General features: G+C 41.5%; 1 protein-coding gene across 1 annotated transcript in view; it reads right to left on the bottom strand.

Moving 5' to 3' along the window:
* Positions 1-5417: 5417 nt before the first annotated feature.
* Positions 5418-16581, bottom strand: part of ENO4 (enolase 4) — a 30381-nt gene continuing 19217 nt past the window's right edge. Inside the window, exons 8-14 of the mRNA XM_056850463.1 lie at positions 15930-15997; positions 13624-13791; positions 13215-13340; positions 11819-12014; positions 10999-11066; positions 7801-7918; positions 5418-5551 (exon numbers count right to left, since the gene is read on the bottom strand). Of these exons, the coding sequence (XP_056706441.1) occupies positions 5418-5551; positions 7801-7918; positions 10999-11066; positions 11819-12014; positions 13215-13340; positions 13624-13791; positions 15930-15997 (878 nt within the window). The remainder of the gene's footprint in view (positions 5552-7800; positions 7919-10998; positions 11067-11818; positions 12015-13214; positions 13341-13623; positions 13792-15929; positions 15998-16581) is intronic.

Genomic DNA, 16581 nt, shown 5'->3' with positions numbered 1-16581 from the left:
GACTACAGGAGAATTACACAACTTAAGGTTGACAATGAGGAAATTGAAATTGTTGAAGACTTCCTATTCCTTGGCTCCACCATCAACCAAAAGGGAGACTGCAGCCAAGAAATCAGAAGGATATTGAGAGTAGGAAGGGCAGCCATGAAGGAGTTAGAAAAGATTTTGAAGTGTAAGGAAGTGTCACTGGCCACCAAGACTAGATTAATTCATACCATCGTATTTCCTATTATGTATGGGTGTAAAAGCTGGACAGCGAAGAAAGCTGATAGGAAGAAAATAGATTCCTTTGAAATGTGGTGTTGGAGGAGAGTGTTACGGATACCGTGGACTGCCAAAAAAAAACAAATCAGTGGGTTTTAGATCAAATCAAGCCTGAACTGACCCTAGAAGCGAAAATGACTAGACTGAGGCTATCGTATTTTGGTCACATCATGAGACGACAAGAGTCACTGGAAAAGACAGTCATGCTAGGAAAAGTTGAGGGCAGCAGGAAAAGAGGAAGACCCAACAAGAGATGGACTGACTCAATAAAGGAAGCCACAGCCTTCAATTTGCAGGATCTGAGCAGGGCTGTGTCAAAGATAGGACATTTTGGAGGACTTTCATTCATAGGGTCGCCATGAGTTGGAAGCGACTTGACGGCACTTAACACACACACACAGTAGCAAAAGTCTGTTGAAATGCTTTTTTTTTTGGCTGCCTCTTTGTCCCCCTGTGTGGGTACCACACTAGCTACAGGATTAGAGACTAAAGGGAAGGTATTCTAAGAAATCATCTGAGCATCCTAGTAAAAGATTACAAACTGAACGAAGTACAATAATAAAATCCAGACCACTTAATTAAACACAAGGAACCAAATGGCCTTGCTATGTTCGGAGTGGTCTTTCAGTCATTTTCCTCCCAAGAGATCAGTCTACAAATATAAAGGTTTGCCATTTTAATGTAACCAGTTCCTAACTCTCTGGTCATACAGAGCTGGCCTTTTTGATAGCTATGGAAATTTCAAAATTGTGCAGTTTATCAGGGCCGCTAACAGAGAAGGTATAGACAAATTAAATTTCAGTAGCCCTAGTCACACTTGGTGGACATGGAACTTGGCAAGTCATGTGAGTGGTAAGTAGGGTTGCCAGCTTCGTGTTGGGAAATACCTGGAGATTTTGGGGGTGGAGCCTGAGGAGGGTGAGGTTTGGGGAGGGACTTCAGTGCTATAGAATCCACCTTCCAAAGTGGCTGTTTTCTTCAGGTGAACTGATCTCTGTCACCTGGAGATCAGTTGTAATAGTGGGAGATCTCCAGCCACCCCCTGGAGGTTGGCAACCCTAGTTGTGAGTGCTTTTGGAGTTGAGTCTGATGTGAAGGAGATCAGAAGGAATTTTTATGTGGGAGCCACTAAAGGCTCATGATATCCCTGCAGATGATTAACATTTTCCAGTAAAATTTGAGCTGCCATCAGTGGGGAAAAGAGCCTGCAGTTTCCAGTAAATTTTGCCATATTTTAATTGCGCCTCTAATGCCTACTTTCTTCAAATAAGGGCTCCCCCCTTACCATTTCCCCTTTCTTCAGAGATCATTGTGAGTAATATTCACAGGGCACTTCCTCCCCACCCCTTCCCATGCACCAGAATCTGTATTTCTGCTGCTTACATGCATGGAATAGAGGTGTCCAATTGCAGCCATATTTTGTGTCCATTTTTTACCAGATACAAGTACAATGCCAGCCTCTCTCTCTCTCTCTCACACACACACACACAGTTCTATAGCTGTCAACCAATTCATTACTTACCATAACCCAGAAAGTATGTGTCTCTAGACATATCTAGAACTCTGCTCTCTGAAATTAGTCAGCCTGCATTCGTGGAGCTTGGCTGCTAATTGTCTGTAACTTTAATTAGGGCTATTATAAACATTATGCGTATTTTGATGTCTACACCTTTTCTGGCAATCACAATTTAATATATTTTACCATTACTTAAGTGCCATCTATCCCCAGCTGTTTTCCCCCAACTAAACAGTTATTCCAAACTTTTTAATTCATATCCCTGTCAAAAATAAGTAGCTTGCTTATTCTTTCAGACTGTGGCCTGTACACAACCAATATCCCACATATTATGCTACCAACCAGTGTTTGCATTGAATCCTTTCACAAGATGAAGCATTAAGAGTCCTGTCTTCAGTTGACTTTATCATGTGACTCTCTGTCTGCAACATGAAGGTTGTAAGTGCCTGGATCTAGCGCAGGCAACGGGAGCTGACTCAGTAATGTACTACTAAAATAGAAAAGAGCATAATTTCAGATTTTGTCCTCAAAATAACTATGGAGTAGTTGAACTTAATGAGCAGGGAAGGTGGCATTGTATGGCCCGATCTCAAAAGCTCAGCAGGGTCGGTACTTGGATGAGAAGACTGCAGTAGAAGGCAATGGCAAACCACCTCTTCTTCTCACTTTGCTTGAAAGCCCCTTGCTGAGGCTACCATAAGTCAGTGGCAACTTGATGGCACTTATGTACATCGTTGAACTTTTTTTGGAGGGGGGGGATGCCATATTAGAAATTCACAAACTGTTTGTGCTGGCCATAGAATATGCACACATACCCAGGAGGTACAAGATACAAGCAGCACTGGTGTAGAAACTCTATGCAATTGGGCCAGCAGCACTTGCTAGAAGAGGTATCCAAATATTGTACCACTTACAAGGGATGCCACCACACTGGTTTCATTTTCAGCAGCCACCCCCTGGCGGGTATACCATATAAAATGGTTCTGTGTCAGAGTTCTTGCTTGTGTTTTATATGAGCCAGAAGTAATAGCCTCGTTTAAGTCCACTGGGCCTTTGACAACCACCTTGTGTGCTTGCTCTGCAGAAGATCGGAATCCGCCCCAGAATAGCAAGAACATTCCTTGGCTGTAGCTATTCTAATACAGCTCCTATAATCTGCAGCAACAGTCATGGCTTTTTAACCATGTAGTAAAATAGTACATTTGACATTACTTGTTTCCCTGAAGAAGACAGTGACAAATATGCAATTTATTACTTTACCTGAAGATCCACATTTCACTGGTTTCCAAAGTCAGCATTCTGTGTGTCAGTGTGTAATCAAGAATTTTTTAAAAACACATTTGCAATGTAATGTTTGTATTTGGGTGATGATGTCCTTGAATGCACTATAAGATTTTTATGATTTGAGGCAGTGATGTGTAGTTAGGATTAAAGAATGAATGTATTTGTATGGTTTGATTGGCTCTGCATGTAATTGTTTTGCGCTTGTCTCCTAAAATGGAGATCATTGCATGGTGTAGCTGTGTGAAAATGCCTTTTTATTTTGCATGTTTGTTAAGCCAGTCTTGGGGCTGATTTAATCAGTAAACTAACTAGATTTCATAAATTTGGGGAAACGTCCATTGTTTTATTATAAAACAGTACTTCAGTAGATTTCTTTTCCTACTCATTTTTGCACTTGGATATTAGCTTGATTACACAGAATTTTAATGCAACGGTTTCTAAATGTATTTTTCCTTGTTCCTTCTTTCTAATTAAATTATTTGTTACTCTGTGGATTTAATTATCTTTTCATTGATACTTATTAAAAAAGTTTCTGACTTTTTCCCCATACACTGTGGTGTTGTGCATCTTTTGAAAGCCATCAGTTTAACTTTACACATTTGGATATACTGCCATGCAACAAAGCTGGTTACTGGCCTTGATATTAGGGTTGCCAGGTCCCTTTTTACCACCAGCGGGAGGTTTTGGGGGGCGGAGTCTGAAGAGGGCAGGGTTTGGGGAGGAAAGAGACTTCAATGCCATAGAGTTTAGTTGCCAAAGCAGCCATTTTCTCCAAGGGAGATCTCCAGCTAATACCTGGAAGTTGGCAACCCTACTTGATACACAAAGCCAAAGTGGGTCCCAGAGAAGTGCTGGGATAGTAATGAGTAATGAAATGTCAGTCCAGCCAGTGTCACAGAGACACATGAATCTCTGGTGTACGAAAGCTATTCGTTTTTGTGGAGACAGCCAATCCTACAGGCCATCCATGAAGAGAGTTCCTACATTAAGATGAATGGAAAGCTTTTGCATTCATTTCCATCCCCATACCTTAAACAAGTACTGGATCGAAGCAACTGACTTTGTAAGAGTAAGTAGTAAAGTAAGAGTAAGTAGTAAACATGGTTTTTTATATTTTGTACTGTTCCTAATTAAATGGAGGTATGCGGGTAGGAAAAGAAATCTAATGAAGAAAGCGGATAGGAAGAAAGTAGATTCCTTTGAAATGTGGTGTTGGAGGAGAGTGTTGCAGATACCCTGGACCACCAAAAAAACAAATCAGTGGGTTTTAGATCAAATCAAGCCTGAAGTGACCCTAGAAGCTAAAATGACTAAAGTGAGGCTGTCGTGCTTTGGACACACTATGAGAAGACAAAAGGCAATCACGCTAGGAAAAGTTTAAGGCAGCAGGAAAAGAGGAAGACCCAACGAGAGATGTATTGACTCTATAAAGGAAGCCACAGCTCTCAATTTGCAAGATCTGAGCAAGGATCTGTTAAGGATAGGACACTTTGGAGGACATTGATTCATAGGGTTGCCATGAGTCGGAAACGACTTGACGGCACTTAACACACACACATGTGGGTTTTTAGGAGTGTGTGTGTGTGTATATATATATATATTAAAATATTCACAGAATCTTGCCTCATAGAGCTCCATAGGCATGAATTGTGATGATGCAAGAGTTTTTTAAAATGGTCTGAAATGCCAGGAAATTAGTAATGCTTCAGAGTTCATAAGTTCCTCATTCAAAATATGAATTTGTTCAGATACTAAAGGTCTATTGTATTATGAATCAAGCATAGTTGACCTCCATCTGAATCCTTCTCTGGTTCCTGGGTGGGGGACTTTTGTTTGGGACATTTGAATTTCCATGCAGCTCTTCATCACAACTGGAATTGGGAGTTACAATTCCCATGATACAATAGAAAAAGGGACATGGCACTATTCACATGCATGCACCAACAGAGAACTTTCAGAAAGCAGGTGAGTTTTTTCCAATTGCTCACCAAAATAGCTCAGTTACTGAACCACTTCTGAATTATGCTGACGGGGTTCACTATTAAAAATTAGTGTGTCTAAGACAACAAAGAGATTGCTTAAAAAGAAGCATTAGGTTATTTATTATGGTTATTATTACAACGAAGCATTGCATTAAAGTTCACTGGAGTTTTGTTGAACCACCACATTCAGAAATGGATTTTCAGCCATCACTGGTTCATAGCTTTAGTGGTCAGTATAATCAACGATTCCATGTGACTATTCCTATGTATTTCCAAGGGTGATAAGGCAGACCTCATCTCAGCTTCTGTCCCATTTTAATAGCCTGGGGGAAATGCAGTATGCTCGCAAGCGAAGAACAGGCCAACAAATATCAAATGGGAAGCATAACTTTCTCCAGAGCAAGCTGTACTATCTCTGCAGTCAAATCACTGCATTCGAGTTCTTCTTCTTCCTCTTCTTGTTCATCTTCAGTAAAATCAATAAATTCATAGTCTTCTCTTGAACCTGAAACAGACAATATGACCTGGTTTTTAAAAAAGATATATGTTCAAAACATTTAAGCAACAATTGTATTTTCTAGCCATGCTGATAATTATACTTTGAAATTTTTTCAAGGGAAACAAATTTTAAAAATCTAGAGTTAGTTTAGGCTCACCCCTGTGAAGGGTTCTAACAGTGTAATCAGTATAAACAATGCAACTTGCAAGCTCAGTTGCAGCAACAAATAGTCTAAGAGACTGTAAGCCACTGCTAACATCATGAAACAAAGCATTATCAGCACTTGGAGGAGACTAGGGTTATGTCTACAGGCCCTGCTTCCATGCATGCATTTCTCCTTGAGCAGAGAATTCACAAACATACAAACTGCACATGCAAGGACTCTGTTGACTACAGGGTACGGATTGCACAGAAAAAGCCTATCCACTTACAATTTGTATATGCATAGACCAGGGATCCCTAACCTGGTGCCTGTGGGTGCCATGGCACCCGCCAACACCTTTTCTGGCACCCACCAAGTGTTTTCAGGAAGTGGGTGTGGTCGGGTAGGGCTTTTGCCCAGCAAGGCTTCTGATTGACTATTGGAGATTTGATTAGCTGTGCAGCATTTTTATAATGTTGCTTGGGCAGCGGCTGCCACCACAGCACAAGGATCTACACTGTGTTGCTAAGTTAAGCTGTGCCAATCATTTGGTGGCTGGCTCCATCTCCTGAGGTGGCCATTTTGTAACAGCCGTTTTGTTGCTGCGCCCACAACGATGTGTCAAAATTCCAAACGTGCCCACTGGCTCAAAAAAGTTGGGGACCCCAGGCAAGGACTCTGGGAACAACACTTGCAGGATGAATGGTGGCTAGGAGAGAGCCTGTTGTCCCAATCCCTCCTCACACACTGACTGGACCCAGTTTAACAACAATGGCAAGGGAGTTGCTTGATTGGGACAACATCTGGCCCTGCTCCCCAAATACAGAAAAGTAAGCAGGGGGATCTTGAGGAATTGTGTGGGATGGGAATCCCTTCTACCTTGCTGGTCTGCTTTCATGTACTGTCTCTGCTTTTCTCCATTAGCTACTTCTCACCTGTCACCACATTTGCTTACCCCTGCTCCCCACCCCACTGTTGCCAAGAGTTGCTTAGGAACCAAAATTAGCAGCTGAGGTTTCAGGCAACAGTCTCTTGAAATTGCAGTTAGCATTCAGGGTGTCCTGGATAACCCGAAATGGCTGCTGAGATCTAAGACTATACTGCAAGATCTCAGCTGCCATTTGGTGGTGCTAGCCAACCCGATATAACATCACTGAGGCCTCTGCTTGAGATAGATGGTTCTGTGCCTGATACTTTGCGAAGGGCTGTAAATCCTTCAGAAAATTGCACAGAACAGTCTATGTGAGGCAGGGAGCTTCAGCAGTGCTGTATGTAGTTGTCCAGCAACCACAAGTAGTGGCCAAGATCATCATCAGAATTCTGCTATGTGCAAACACTGCATTTATAATTTTAGGGAGGGTTTTAAAAAAAAACACTTAGTTTTTTTAGTTACTACAGCCTCCTCCCCGCTGTCCCCGGCCTCAGAATGCGCTGTAAGGGTCAAGTACTCTCAGCCTAACCTACCTCGCAGGGTAGTTGTGAGAGCAAAATGGAGGAGAGAACCTTGTAAGCTGTTTTGGGTCCCCATTAGGGAGAAAGAAAGAGTATAAGTAAATATCTCCTAAATTCCCCTTCAGCCAAGGAATGCAATCTGCAAGGTCATCATCCTTGACAGAGTGGAGGAGCTGGGCCTGTGGAGGATATGGGAGTTACAGGCAGGCCTCTCATTCCATTTAATAAACTGTGCATGTACACATCAAGCTGGAGGAAGGTAATGGGGGCCTGCAGGGAGAAGGGTTACATGTCCATGATTTTTTAGTGCACTCCAGCAAACTTACAAAAATAAAATTCCAATGACACTTTATGGAAAAGCTGCAAGATCAACTAAGAGTATAAACCTACCATCTTCCTGCTCCTTTTCATGTTGATTGATATCACTACATTAACGACATATTGCTAGAAAAATCCTGTCTTTTAACATTCAAGTAAACAGATAACTCATTGGAACGACAACATACTTTGTGGCAAATGACATCCTTGTTTTCTGCAAGTGCTTATTTATCGCCTTTTGATTCCCTTTCCCCCCTGTAGAGCAATTTCAATCACTCTTTTGCCATTCTTTGTGATTCCATTCATTAAAACGTTGAAAACAAAGTAAGAAAGAGGTTTTTACATAGTATTCCATTCTTGGTCAGTTCTTCCTCTATAGCAAGAAGGCGGTTGTATTTGGTCACCCTCTCACCACGTGAGAGACCTCCCAACTTGATAAATCTGGTTCCCAGTCCAACACCCTGTGATTGAAAAAAATAAAAATTTGAATCATCAACCATTGAAGAAATGAATACACTTTATTACTAGTTAATACATGTATTATCTTAGAAGCCTCAGTCTATAGCATAAGTATACCTCAGCCTATGAATTTATTTTCTATAGCAGCAAATGTCAGGCTATAAGTTGCAGTTTAGTTTTTAACGTTGCAATAAGGAAGTCTTATTATATGAATAAGGAAGTCTTATTATATGAATAAGGAAGTCTTATTATATATTGCAATAAGGAATATTATATTGCAATAAGGAAGTCTTATTATATGAATAAGGAAGTCTTATTCATATAACAGGCTAAAATTTGGTGTCCTGCTTATCATTTACCTGTCTTTACTTGAATTCTACTAGTAATTTTGTGAACAGCTGTGAGAATCATGGAATGTCAAATAGTCCAATTGTTATAAGAAAAAGGAAAGCTTGGAACTAGGAATGTACCTCACCCAGGATCTAGAGAAAGGAAAGGCTATGATGGGAAAGATAGAGAGGAAGAGAGTCAGGGGATGGGGGTGATGGAGAAGGGGTCAGGAGGATGAGGGAGAGGGGGTTAGGAAGGGCTGCATACTGTGAATAGAAGAGGGAAATACATTTCCGGGGGGGGGGGGGCTCAAGAAGACAGGGAGTCAGCAAGAACCTGTGCAGGGTGATATGTGTGTGTGGATGGGGGGAGACGACTAAATATTATACACTAATTCTAAATGTGGCCATATGTTTATTGACAAATCTGCCTAACTATAAACAGAAAGAGACCAACCGGAATCCATTAAGCCCTGTTATCTAAAAGAGAGAGACAGTGTGGTGTAGTGGTTAAGAGTGGTGGCCCCTAATCTGGAGAATCAGGTTCGATTCCATTCCCACTCCTCCACATGAAGCCTGCTGGGTGACCTTGGACCAGTCACAGTTCTCTCAGAACTCTCTCAGCCCATGCAGAGGCAAGCAATGGCAAATCACCTCTGAACGTCTCTTGCCTTGAAACTAGGGCTGTCAATTCGGTTCGGTCTGAACTGAAAATCAACCGAATTTCCCCTGATTCGTTGCTTTTCTGTTCGGATGGATCCGAACTCAAAACTGGCGGGCAACCGGGGGGGCCGAATTCAGCGAGTTCGGGAGTTCGCGAATAAATTCGGCCAATTCGGCCGTCAGTAAGCAGCATAACCGTCAGTAAGCAGCATTCTCCTCCCCCGGCCAATCGGTGGCCAAGCTGGGTCTTCTTCTGGCCAATCAGTCAGGATTGAGTACTGGAGGAATCAGCTGATGTGCGGCCCGGCCAGGGAGAGAGAGAGAGAGAGCGAAATCCTCGTGTGTGTGTGTGGGGTGCTTGTGCACATTCGCTCCTTTCTGTGGCTGCAGGGGGCGCATTTTTTGGGGTGCACACACAAAACTTTCACTGGAACTTCAGATGAAGCTTCTTAAGGTACCCCCCAAGTTTTGTAAACATTGGGTCAGGGGGTCCCGAGATATGGGCTCCCCCCTTTTTCTTGCCATGGCTGCAGGGGGCACATTTTTGGGGGTACAAATCCCAAACTTTGAGCGGAGTTTCAGACCAGTGTTCTTAAGATACCCCCCAAGTTTTGTAAACATTGGGTCAGGGGGTCTCGAGATATGGGCTCTCCCCCTTTTCCCTCCCCCCCCTTTCCATTTATGTGGCTGCAGGGGGCGCTTTTTTGGGGATATAGCCCCCAAACTTTTAGCATAGCTTCAGTGAATTATTCTTAAGATACTACCCAAGTTTTGTAAAGATGGGTTCAGTGGGGGCAGAAATATCACCTCCCCCCCTTTTCTCTTTCCATGGCTGCAGGTAGCGCATTTTGGGGGGTGCAGACACAAAACTTTCACTGGAACTTTAGATTAAGCTTCTTAAGGAACCCCCCAAGTTTTGTGAACATTGGGTCAGGGGGTCCCGAGATATGGGCTTTCCCCTTTCCCCTATTGGGATGAATGGGGCAGCCGAGCCGATCCTGTGTGCATCTCTCCAGAGCAAAACGTTCCGTGCCTAATTGGAATCATCTTGGATTACAGCCCGTCCTGATGGAACAGAAGACAGCCACAGTAAGACCCCTTTGGGGGCTTTAATCTATAATTTTTCTCCTGTGTATGTGTGTGTGTGGGGGGGGAAAGCAGAGTCTGTGTGTGTGTGGGGAGGGAGCAGTTTCTGTGGGTGGGGGGGAAGCCAAAGGGGGCTTTCGTCGGTTCTGCCTGGGGTGTGTGTTCCCCCTCAAGTCTCTCGCTCCCTGGTTTGAGGGGGGAGGTTTCAGTTGTGTGTTGCAAAGGTGTTGTTTAACAAGGTTGTGTTTGCAGTTGTTTTGCTAATTTCTCCGCTGTTGTCGGGCTGGGAGCTTTGTGCGTGGGCGGCAAGCTCTGCTGAGAGATGCACAACATTAAGGGTGGGGGGACCCCTTTCAGGGCCCATATCTCAGCCCCCCCCTGACCCAATCTTTACAAAACTTGGGGAGTCTTTCAATAAACGTCCTTTGAAGCTCTGCCAAAAGTTTGGGACCTCTAAGCCCAAAAATGCCCCCCCCCAGAGCCGCGGAAAGGCGCGGTTGTGTTTTTAATGGCTTTATTCGGCCGAATTTGTTTCCGAACTTTGAATTCCCGCCGAATTGAACGGATCCGAAGTGGGGGAGTTCGGACTTCGGCACGTACCGAACCCACAAGGGCCAAATTCGGCCGAATCCGAACTGTACCGAATTTTTTTTTTTTTTGACAGCCCTACTTGAAACTACGGGGTTGCCATAAATCAGCTGTGACTTGACGGCACTTTCCTCCACTACCACATACAAAAGATAGTTACTGTTCTATGTTTTGAATAGTGTACTTAACTTTTGCTTAAAACGTCAGAAACAGTACATATTTTTTCAGTATAATTCCTTTGCCCACTGTTGTTCCCCTTAATGTTCAAAGATTAACTCTCTTTAAAAGGTGACTGTCTTGAACAAGCCAATTTATTAATAGGTTATATCTCTCTTGGCTCTAAAAAAAATATTGATTATGCGCCAGTTTAAGGTAAAAAGCAGTATCTGAGCTATTAAATGGATTTCAGTACTTACAAGGTCCACAAGACTGTCATCAGAAGACTCTCCATCTGAGCTTCCAAATACAGAAACATGTTTCAGACCTATACATAATAGACAAGGATGCTTGGTTTATTTTGTCTTCATTTCTATTCCCTGCTTTAGAACTCTGTCTTTTCTGATAGTAAGTAACTTTGCGTCTGGCGTCTGCTATGTAACTTTTCTTCTTTCACTTTATTAAAATGCACTGGTCACAATCAATATTGTGTTAAGCATATTTAAGATCCCTGATATGAACAGAAACATTCACCTAAGGGGACTAGATTATTATAGTACAATAAAAGTAAGCCTTGCCTTCCTGCAACTATTGTGAACTGAGCTGATAATATTTTCAATCCTATTCCAGACTATGGATTAGGATTTGAGAGACATAATTCTAAACTGTCTTTCTTGCATAGAAGCTGGTTTTCCTCTGTTGATAAAAAACACTCCCCCAGCTGGTGTAAGTGAAATTCTGAAGCTTACTGTTCAATTATTTTAGCAGTTTTGTTACATTCTGAAGACTTCTAAAATGTCCATGGAAATATATAACAGAAACTAATAGTACCCAGAGACGCCCAATCACTTAGGCACTACGCAGCAGTGAGCTGAAATACTCTGTTAAGAATGCATTTCATATATTTGGAATTTGAACCTCTATTGTCAAGCCATGATGAAAGTCAATTTTGTCTAATAAGCACTTCTAACATTCTCAATTACTGTATTTAAATATAAAATGTTACATACTTTTGCAGATTGCATAGCCAAATCTACGGCATGCTCCACATTTTTTAGTTCAATTCTCTCCTCTACTCACCATCTAAAAGCTTGGTCATTTCTAAAAGGTCAGAAATTTTAGTTTCATTGACGTATTTCACAACAAGACCACTGCATTTTGGTGCATTCTTCTTTTGGCCATCTTGATGTTTAGACATATTACTGCATGCTTGTTCTGCAATAAGGTAGCATTTTGAACCCAGATTACTGCATAAATTCTCCCACTGCTGGGTGTCCTAAATAGATAGCAAAAGTAAGTGATTAACCTTTGAAATGTTTATGTCACTGAGCAAAAGATGATTGTGGCATAAATTTTAAAAGGCAAATGAGATAATTCTTCACAGATAATATTACATGTAATAGTGTATATAAAATACAATATAACTGTATACCAATCCTTTAATGGCAGTACTTTGCTCTTGGGTAAAAAACAGTTCTGTTCAGATTAGCAGAACTGGACTCATAGATTGTACAAAAAGTTCCATCATAGTTTTGAAAGGGAAATGACCTGTGCATTATAGATAGGTTTTTCTATGCTTTATCCTTTGTAAAATAATAAAAACTGATTTGTGCAATTAATGCAGTTGGAATTAAGCCAATTTATTCCTGTTTACCAAAGCTGATGGACAGCAGTTATACTTAAGTATATGTTGACTTGGATACGGGAAAAAAGTATCACTGAAACCCATGGAGCATAAATAAATAAATAACTTATCATTACGCTCACATTTCAACCTTTGCTTTCATCATGAACCTCAAGACACCACACATAAGGTTTCCAGGACTTTCATCTAGGCACTGAACAGATCCTGCCCTCTTAGGTTCAGCAAGGTTGGTTCATCATGATGCATTTAAAACATTTACATCCCAAAATGGCTACTAAAAAGTATATGTTGGAATATAAAATATCTAAACAGAAACCATGACAGCAATGCCATCCCATGCAAGCAAGATAAACCATATCATCATGTGTTTTCCAACCACACCCTGGTACCAGGCTAGTCACAGATTTCAACAGAACTACGAAGTTTAGCTGGATGAGCCACACCGTTAAGGGATGAACTTCAATGTAGTTTTGGCTTTTTTTAAAAAAAAAAAGTATTACTCCTAAAGCTTAAGCATCTTCTGAGAATCTTTCATTTTAAGGACTTGTTCAAAGCAATGGCCCTGACTTAACTGAGGCCGAGTTTGCAATCTGGGCTGAGAGCGCAGAGGGGAGGAGGTTGGTCTCACCAGCTTGGTACTGGCAGTGTACACCCAGTGGGGGTGAGGTCCCCTCAGCCCTGCTGGCAGCAAGTGGCCTGGGAGAAGCGTGGGAGCCCACTGGGGCCACCCCACCCCTTCCTTACTTAGCTTGGCTGAGGCTGGGCCCTTCCCCTTGCTTGACTCCAGCTCTTGTTTAAAAACTGTGATTTTTTTTAAAAAAAGGCTCTTACCTCTTTCCTCAAAGGATCAATTAATGCTATAATATAGGGGAATTTATGAATCAGGTTCACATACATATCCACCATTTCATCAGGGTTCTTGAGTGTTCCAAACAATACTTCATATTTTCCCTTATTCTAGAATAAACAAAAAACTTGTTATTGGTAAGGTAAAACTACTTTCAAATTTGAGACTAACCCATCCTTTTTTTAATAGTTAAGGAAGAGATTCAGGTTCATCGAAGACACTAAGATCATGATGGCATCATGAGACATTTGTGTGAATGAAGGGATTTGTCTTCCTCACAATTCCTCCTGTTCACAGTGCACACCCACTTGACATATACTTATTAGGAAAAGGGAAAGGTAACTGATCACAAGAAAGAGGGTAAACTACCAAAATATTGAAAACAAGACTTACATAGTCCATTAGTTCATGAGCAGCACAATTTATTCCCAAATACAGATCTATTCCTAATTCCAAGCCAATGTTTGTGCAAGCCATTTGAATCAAGGTCAGCGGTTGTTCAAGAGTTTCATTCCCTGTTACTATGCAGCCTAAGTGAGACATTTTTTTAATAACAGGTGGCTGGAAATGAATAAAAAAATAATGTTGCTATCAATATACATGCATTCATGTACAAGAGAACTGCCAGCCTCAGTATTATCCCATCATTATCCTGCCATCAGAATCCTCACATACTGTATGGGTACCACATTGTACTACAAAACTATCAGCTGGAGACTCATTCCCCAAATAATTGTTTTATAGATCATTTCAAAGTATTACTTTTTTCTGTGTATCAGCTGCATATAATTTATCAAATTCCACATGAATCTAGCCAGCTTTGTTAAGGTTCCCAGCTGAGATATGGATATAGAAGAAGTAATCACTAACTAAGGCTTGAACCTACAAAGACAGGCTGTGGCTCAGTGGTATACATCTGCTTTGCATGCAAAAGGTCACTAATTCAATCCATGGTAAGGTAACGGTCCCCTGTGCAAGCACTAGGTACGTCTAGTTAAAAAAGGATCAGGAAGTAGGTTACATGGAAGACCTCCACCTAAGATCCAAGAAAGCCACTGCCAGTCAGAGTAGATAATACTGACCTTTATAGATCCATGGTCTGACTTGGTATAAGGTAGCTTCATGTGTGTTCATATGTGCCACCTCATATTCATAGCTGCTAAGATACAACTAATCTATTACGTACTAAAATATTTATATGCCACCTTTCCCCCTGAAAGTTTGTACATACGCACGCACACACAGATGTACTTCTTCCTTGTTACCTCATCTTTCCATCTGTACATAAACCTGTTTCTCCTTGTCATATACTGTGTGTGTGTGTGTAAAGTGCCGTCAAGTCGCAGCTGACTTATGGCGACCCCTTTGGGGGGTTTTCATGGCAAGAGACTAACAGAGGTGGTTTGCCAGTGCCTTCCTCTGCACAGCAACCCTGGTATTCCTTGGTGGTCTCCCATCCAAATACTAACCAGGGCTGACCCTGCTTAGCTTATCTGATGAGATCAGGCTAGCCTGGGCCTTATACTAAATATCGATAATTAGAAATTCCATACATAAATTATCATGGATACTCTGCTTTTGATGACATATCTTAGCTGATGTGCATCTGAGGCTTCATACTATGAGTCTCTAGAACATTGCAAGCTAACTACACTACGCAATAGGATCTAAAAAGCAAACTACCACAACCAGTTTAATCACTATGCTGGCATCTACACAGATGTCCCTTGCCAAAACAGTACCCTATCCGAGTAGAAGCAGTGACAAGTGCAGCTGGAAGGTAATCAAGCTGGCAAGACCACTCAATGGAATGCAGTACTGTTAACGATGCCAAACAGAGACACAGTGTTTGTCTGAAGTCTTATACGACATGAACAAAGTGTTGCATTCTAATTTGTTTTTAGTTTCACAAAGGCAATAACCAGTAACCCCACTTCTTTTTCTCCTTCCTACCCAACAACCAACCTTTTATCTGTCCCCCATCTTCAGCTCTGTTTACTTATTTATTTAATTTCTCGACAATGGGGATCCAAAGTGGCTTAAATCATTCTCCTCTCCTCCATTTTATTCTCACAACTACCCTGTGAGGTAAGTTACGCTGAGTCTGTATCAGCAGCCCAAGATAACGAAGTGAGCTTCCATAGCAGAGTGGGTGTCCTAGATCCTAATCTGAAACTCTAATTACTACACCACATTGGTTTTCATGGGTGGCTGCTGTTGAACAGTAGCAGGCAGCTAGGCCCGTGTGAGTCTCGTAAGTCACAAGGCAGCAGGTTGTCTAGTGGTTGCTGCCAGGTATGGCCCCAATGAGTCCTCCCTTAAAGGCCAAAACAACCCTGGGAAGTGTCCTGCCCCCTCCCGCTGCCTTTTACTGACAGAAATTAAGGCTTGAAGGTTGACGATACTGTTGTAGTTGCCTAGCAATGGCCACTGAGGACATTTGTTTCTTAAACCAACAGGTGGGGATTAACCTCCAATGTATTTTAAAAAAGATTTCAAATTCCTCTGCAAATCTGGGGCTTTTTCAGGTTTGTAGATCTGTCTTGTCTATTCATGGCTTCAATCCTTGTATTAAAGTATCTACATATAAGGCCATATTGAGAATTAGATATACTAATATGTACCGATACGTTACTTGGCCAATAAACAATTTATGATTACATTAACTGTATTATGCATTAGATATTTTTTTTCCTTACAGGAGCTTTTTTCCCTGCATCTCGCGCAGCAGACTTTTTACCTTCCACCAAAGGACTAGGTTGCTGCAAAAGTTAAAGAATTGATTAGAAAAGCCATGAGTATTTTTTTTGGAAGCTAACTATATTTTGGATGAAAAGCATTAAGAACATTATGTAAGACAGCCCAAAGAAATATACAGGCACAATTATCTTATGTACAATTCAAAGAAACCTAACAATAAACACATATGTAATTGCCAACATACAACAGAATTTCCCACCCTCAACATGAGAAATACCATCACTGATTTTACACACACATTCCCTGCATGTGTAATAAAGTATAGGAATAGTATAACAACACAAAAGTCATCTCCAAAAGCCTCTTCAGTGAGGACATTTAGCATCACTCCTTATAATAAGCATGTGGCCATCAGGTTTTCTAGCACGAAGGCAGAAAAAGAAGGCTATTTGGAGGGCTACCCAGATATGCAGAAAAATATAAGCTTGGAAATTAGAAGAATTATTAAAAACCAGCCCAGCAATCACTGGATTGACCTCCAGGAAGCATGGAACTTTAAAGGTACTTGAACACTGGTTAAAGAAAAGAAAAAAGGTAAAACGCAAGGGGGGAAGAAAGTTTGTTTGCTTGACAATTTACACTACCCTAGAG

This window comes from Euleptes europaea, chromosome 5 (assembly GCF_029931775.1).
Source record: "Euleptes europaea isolate rEulEur1 chromosome 5, rEulEur1.hap1, whole genome shotgun sequence".
NCBI classification, from domain to species: Eukaryota; Metazoa; Chordata; class Lepidosauria; order Squamata; family Sphaerodactylidae; genus Euleptes; species Euleptes europaea.
This window is presented reverse-complemented; position numbering and strand designations above follow the sequence as displayed.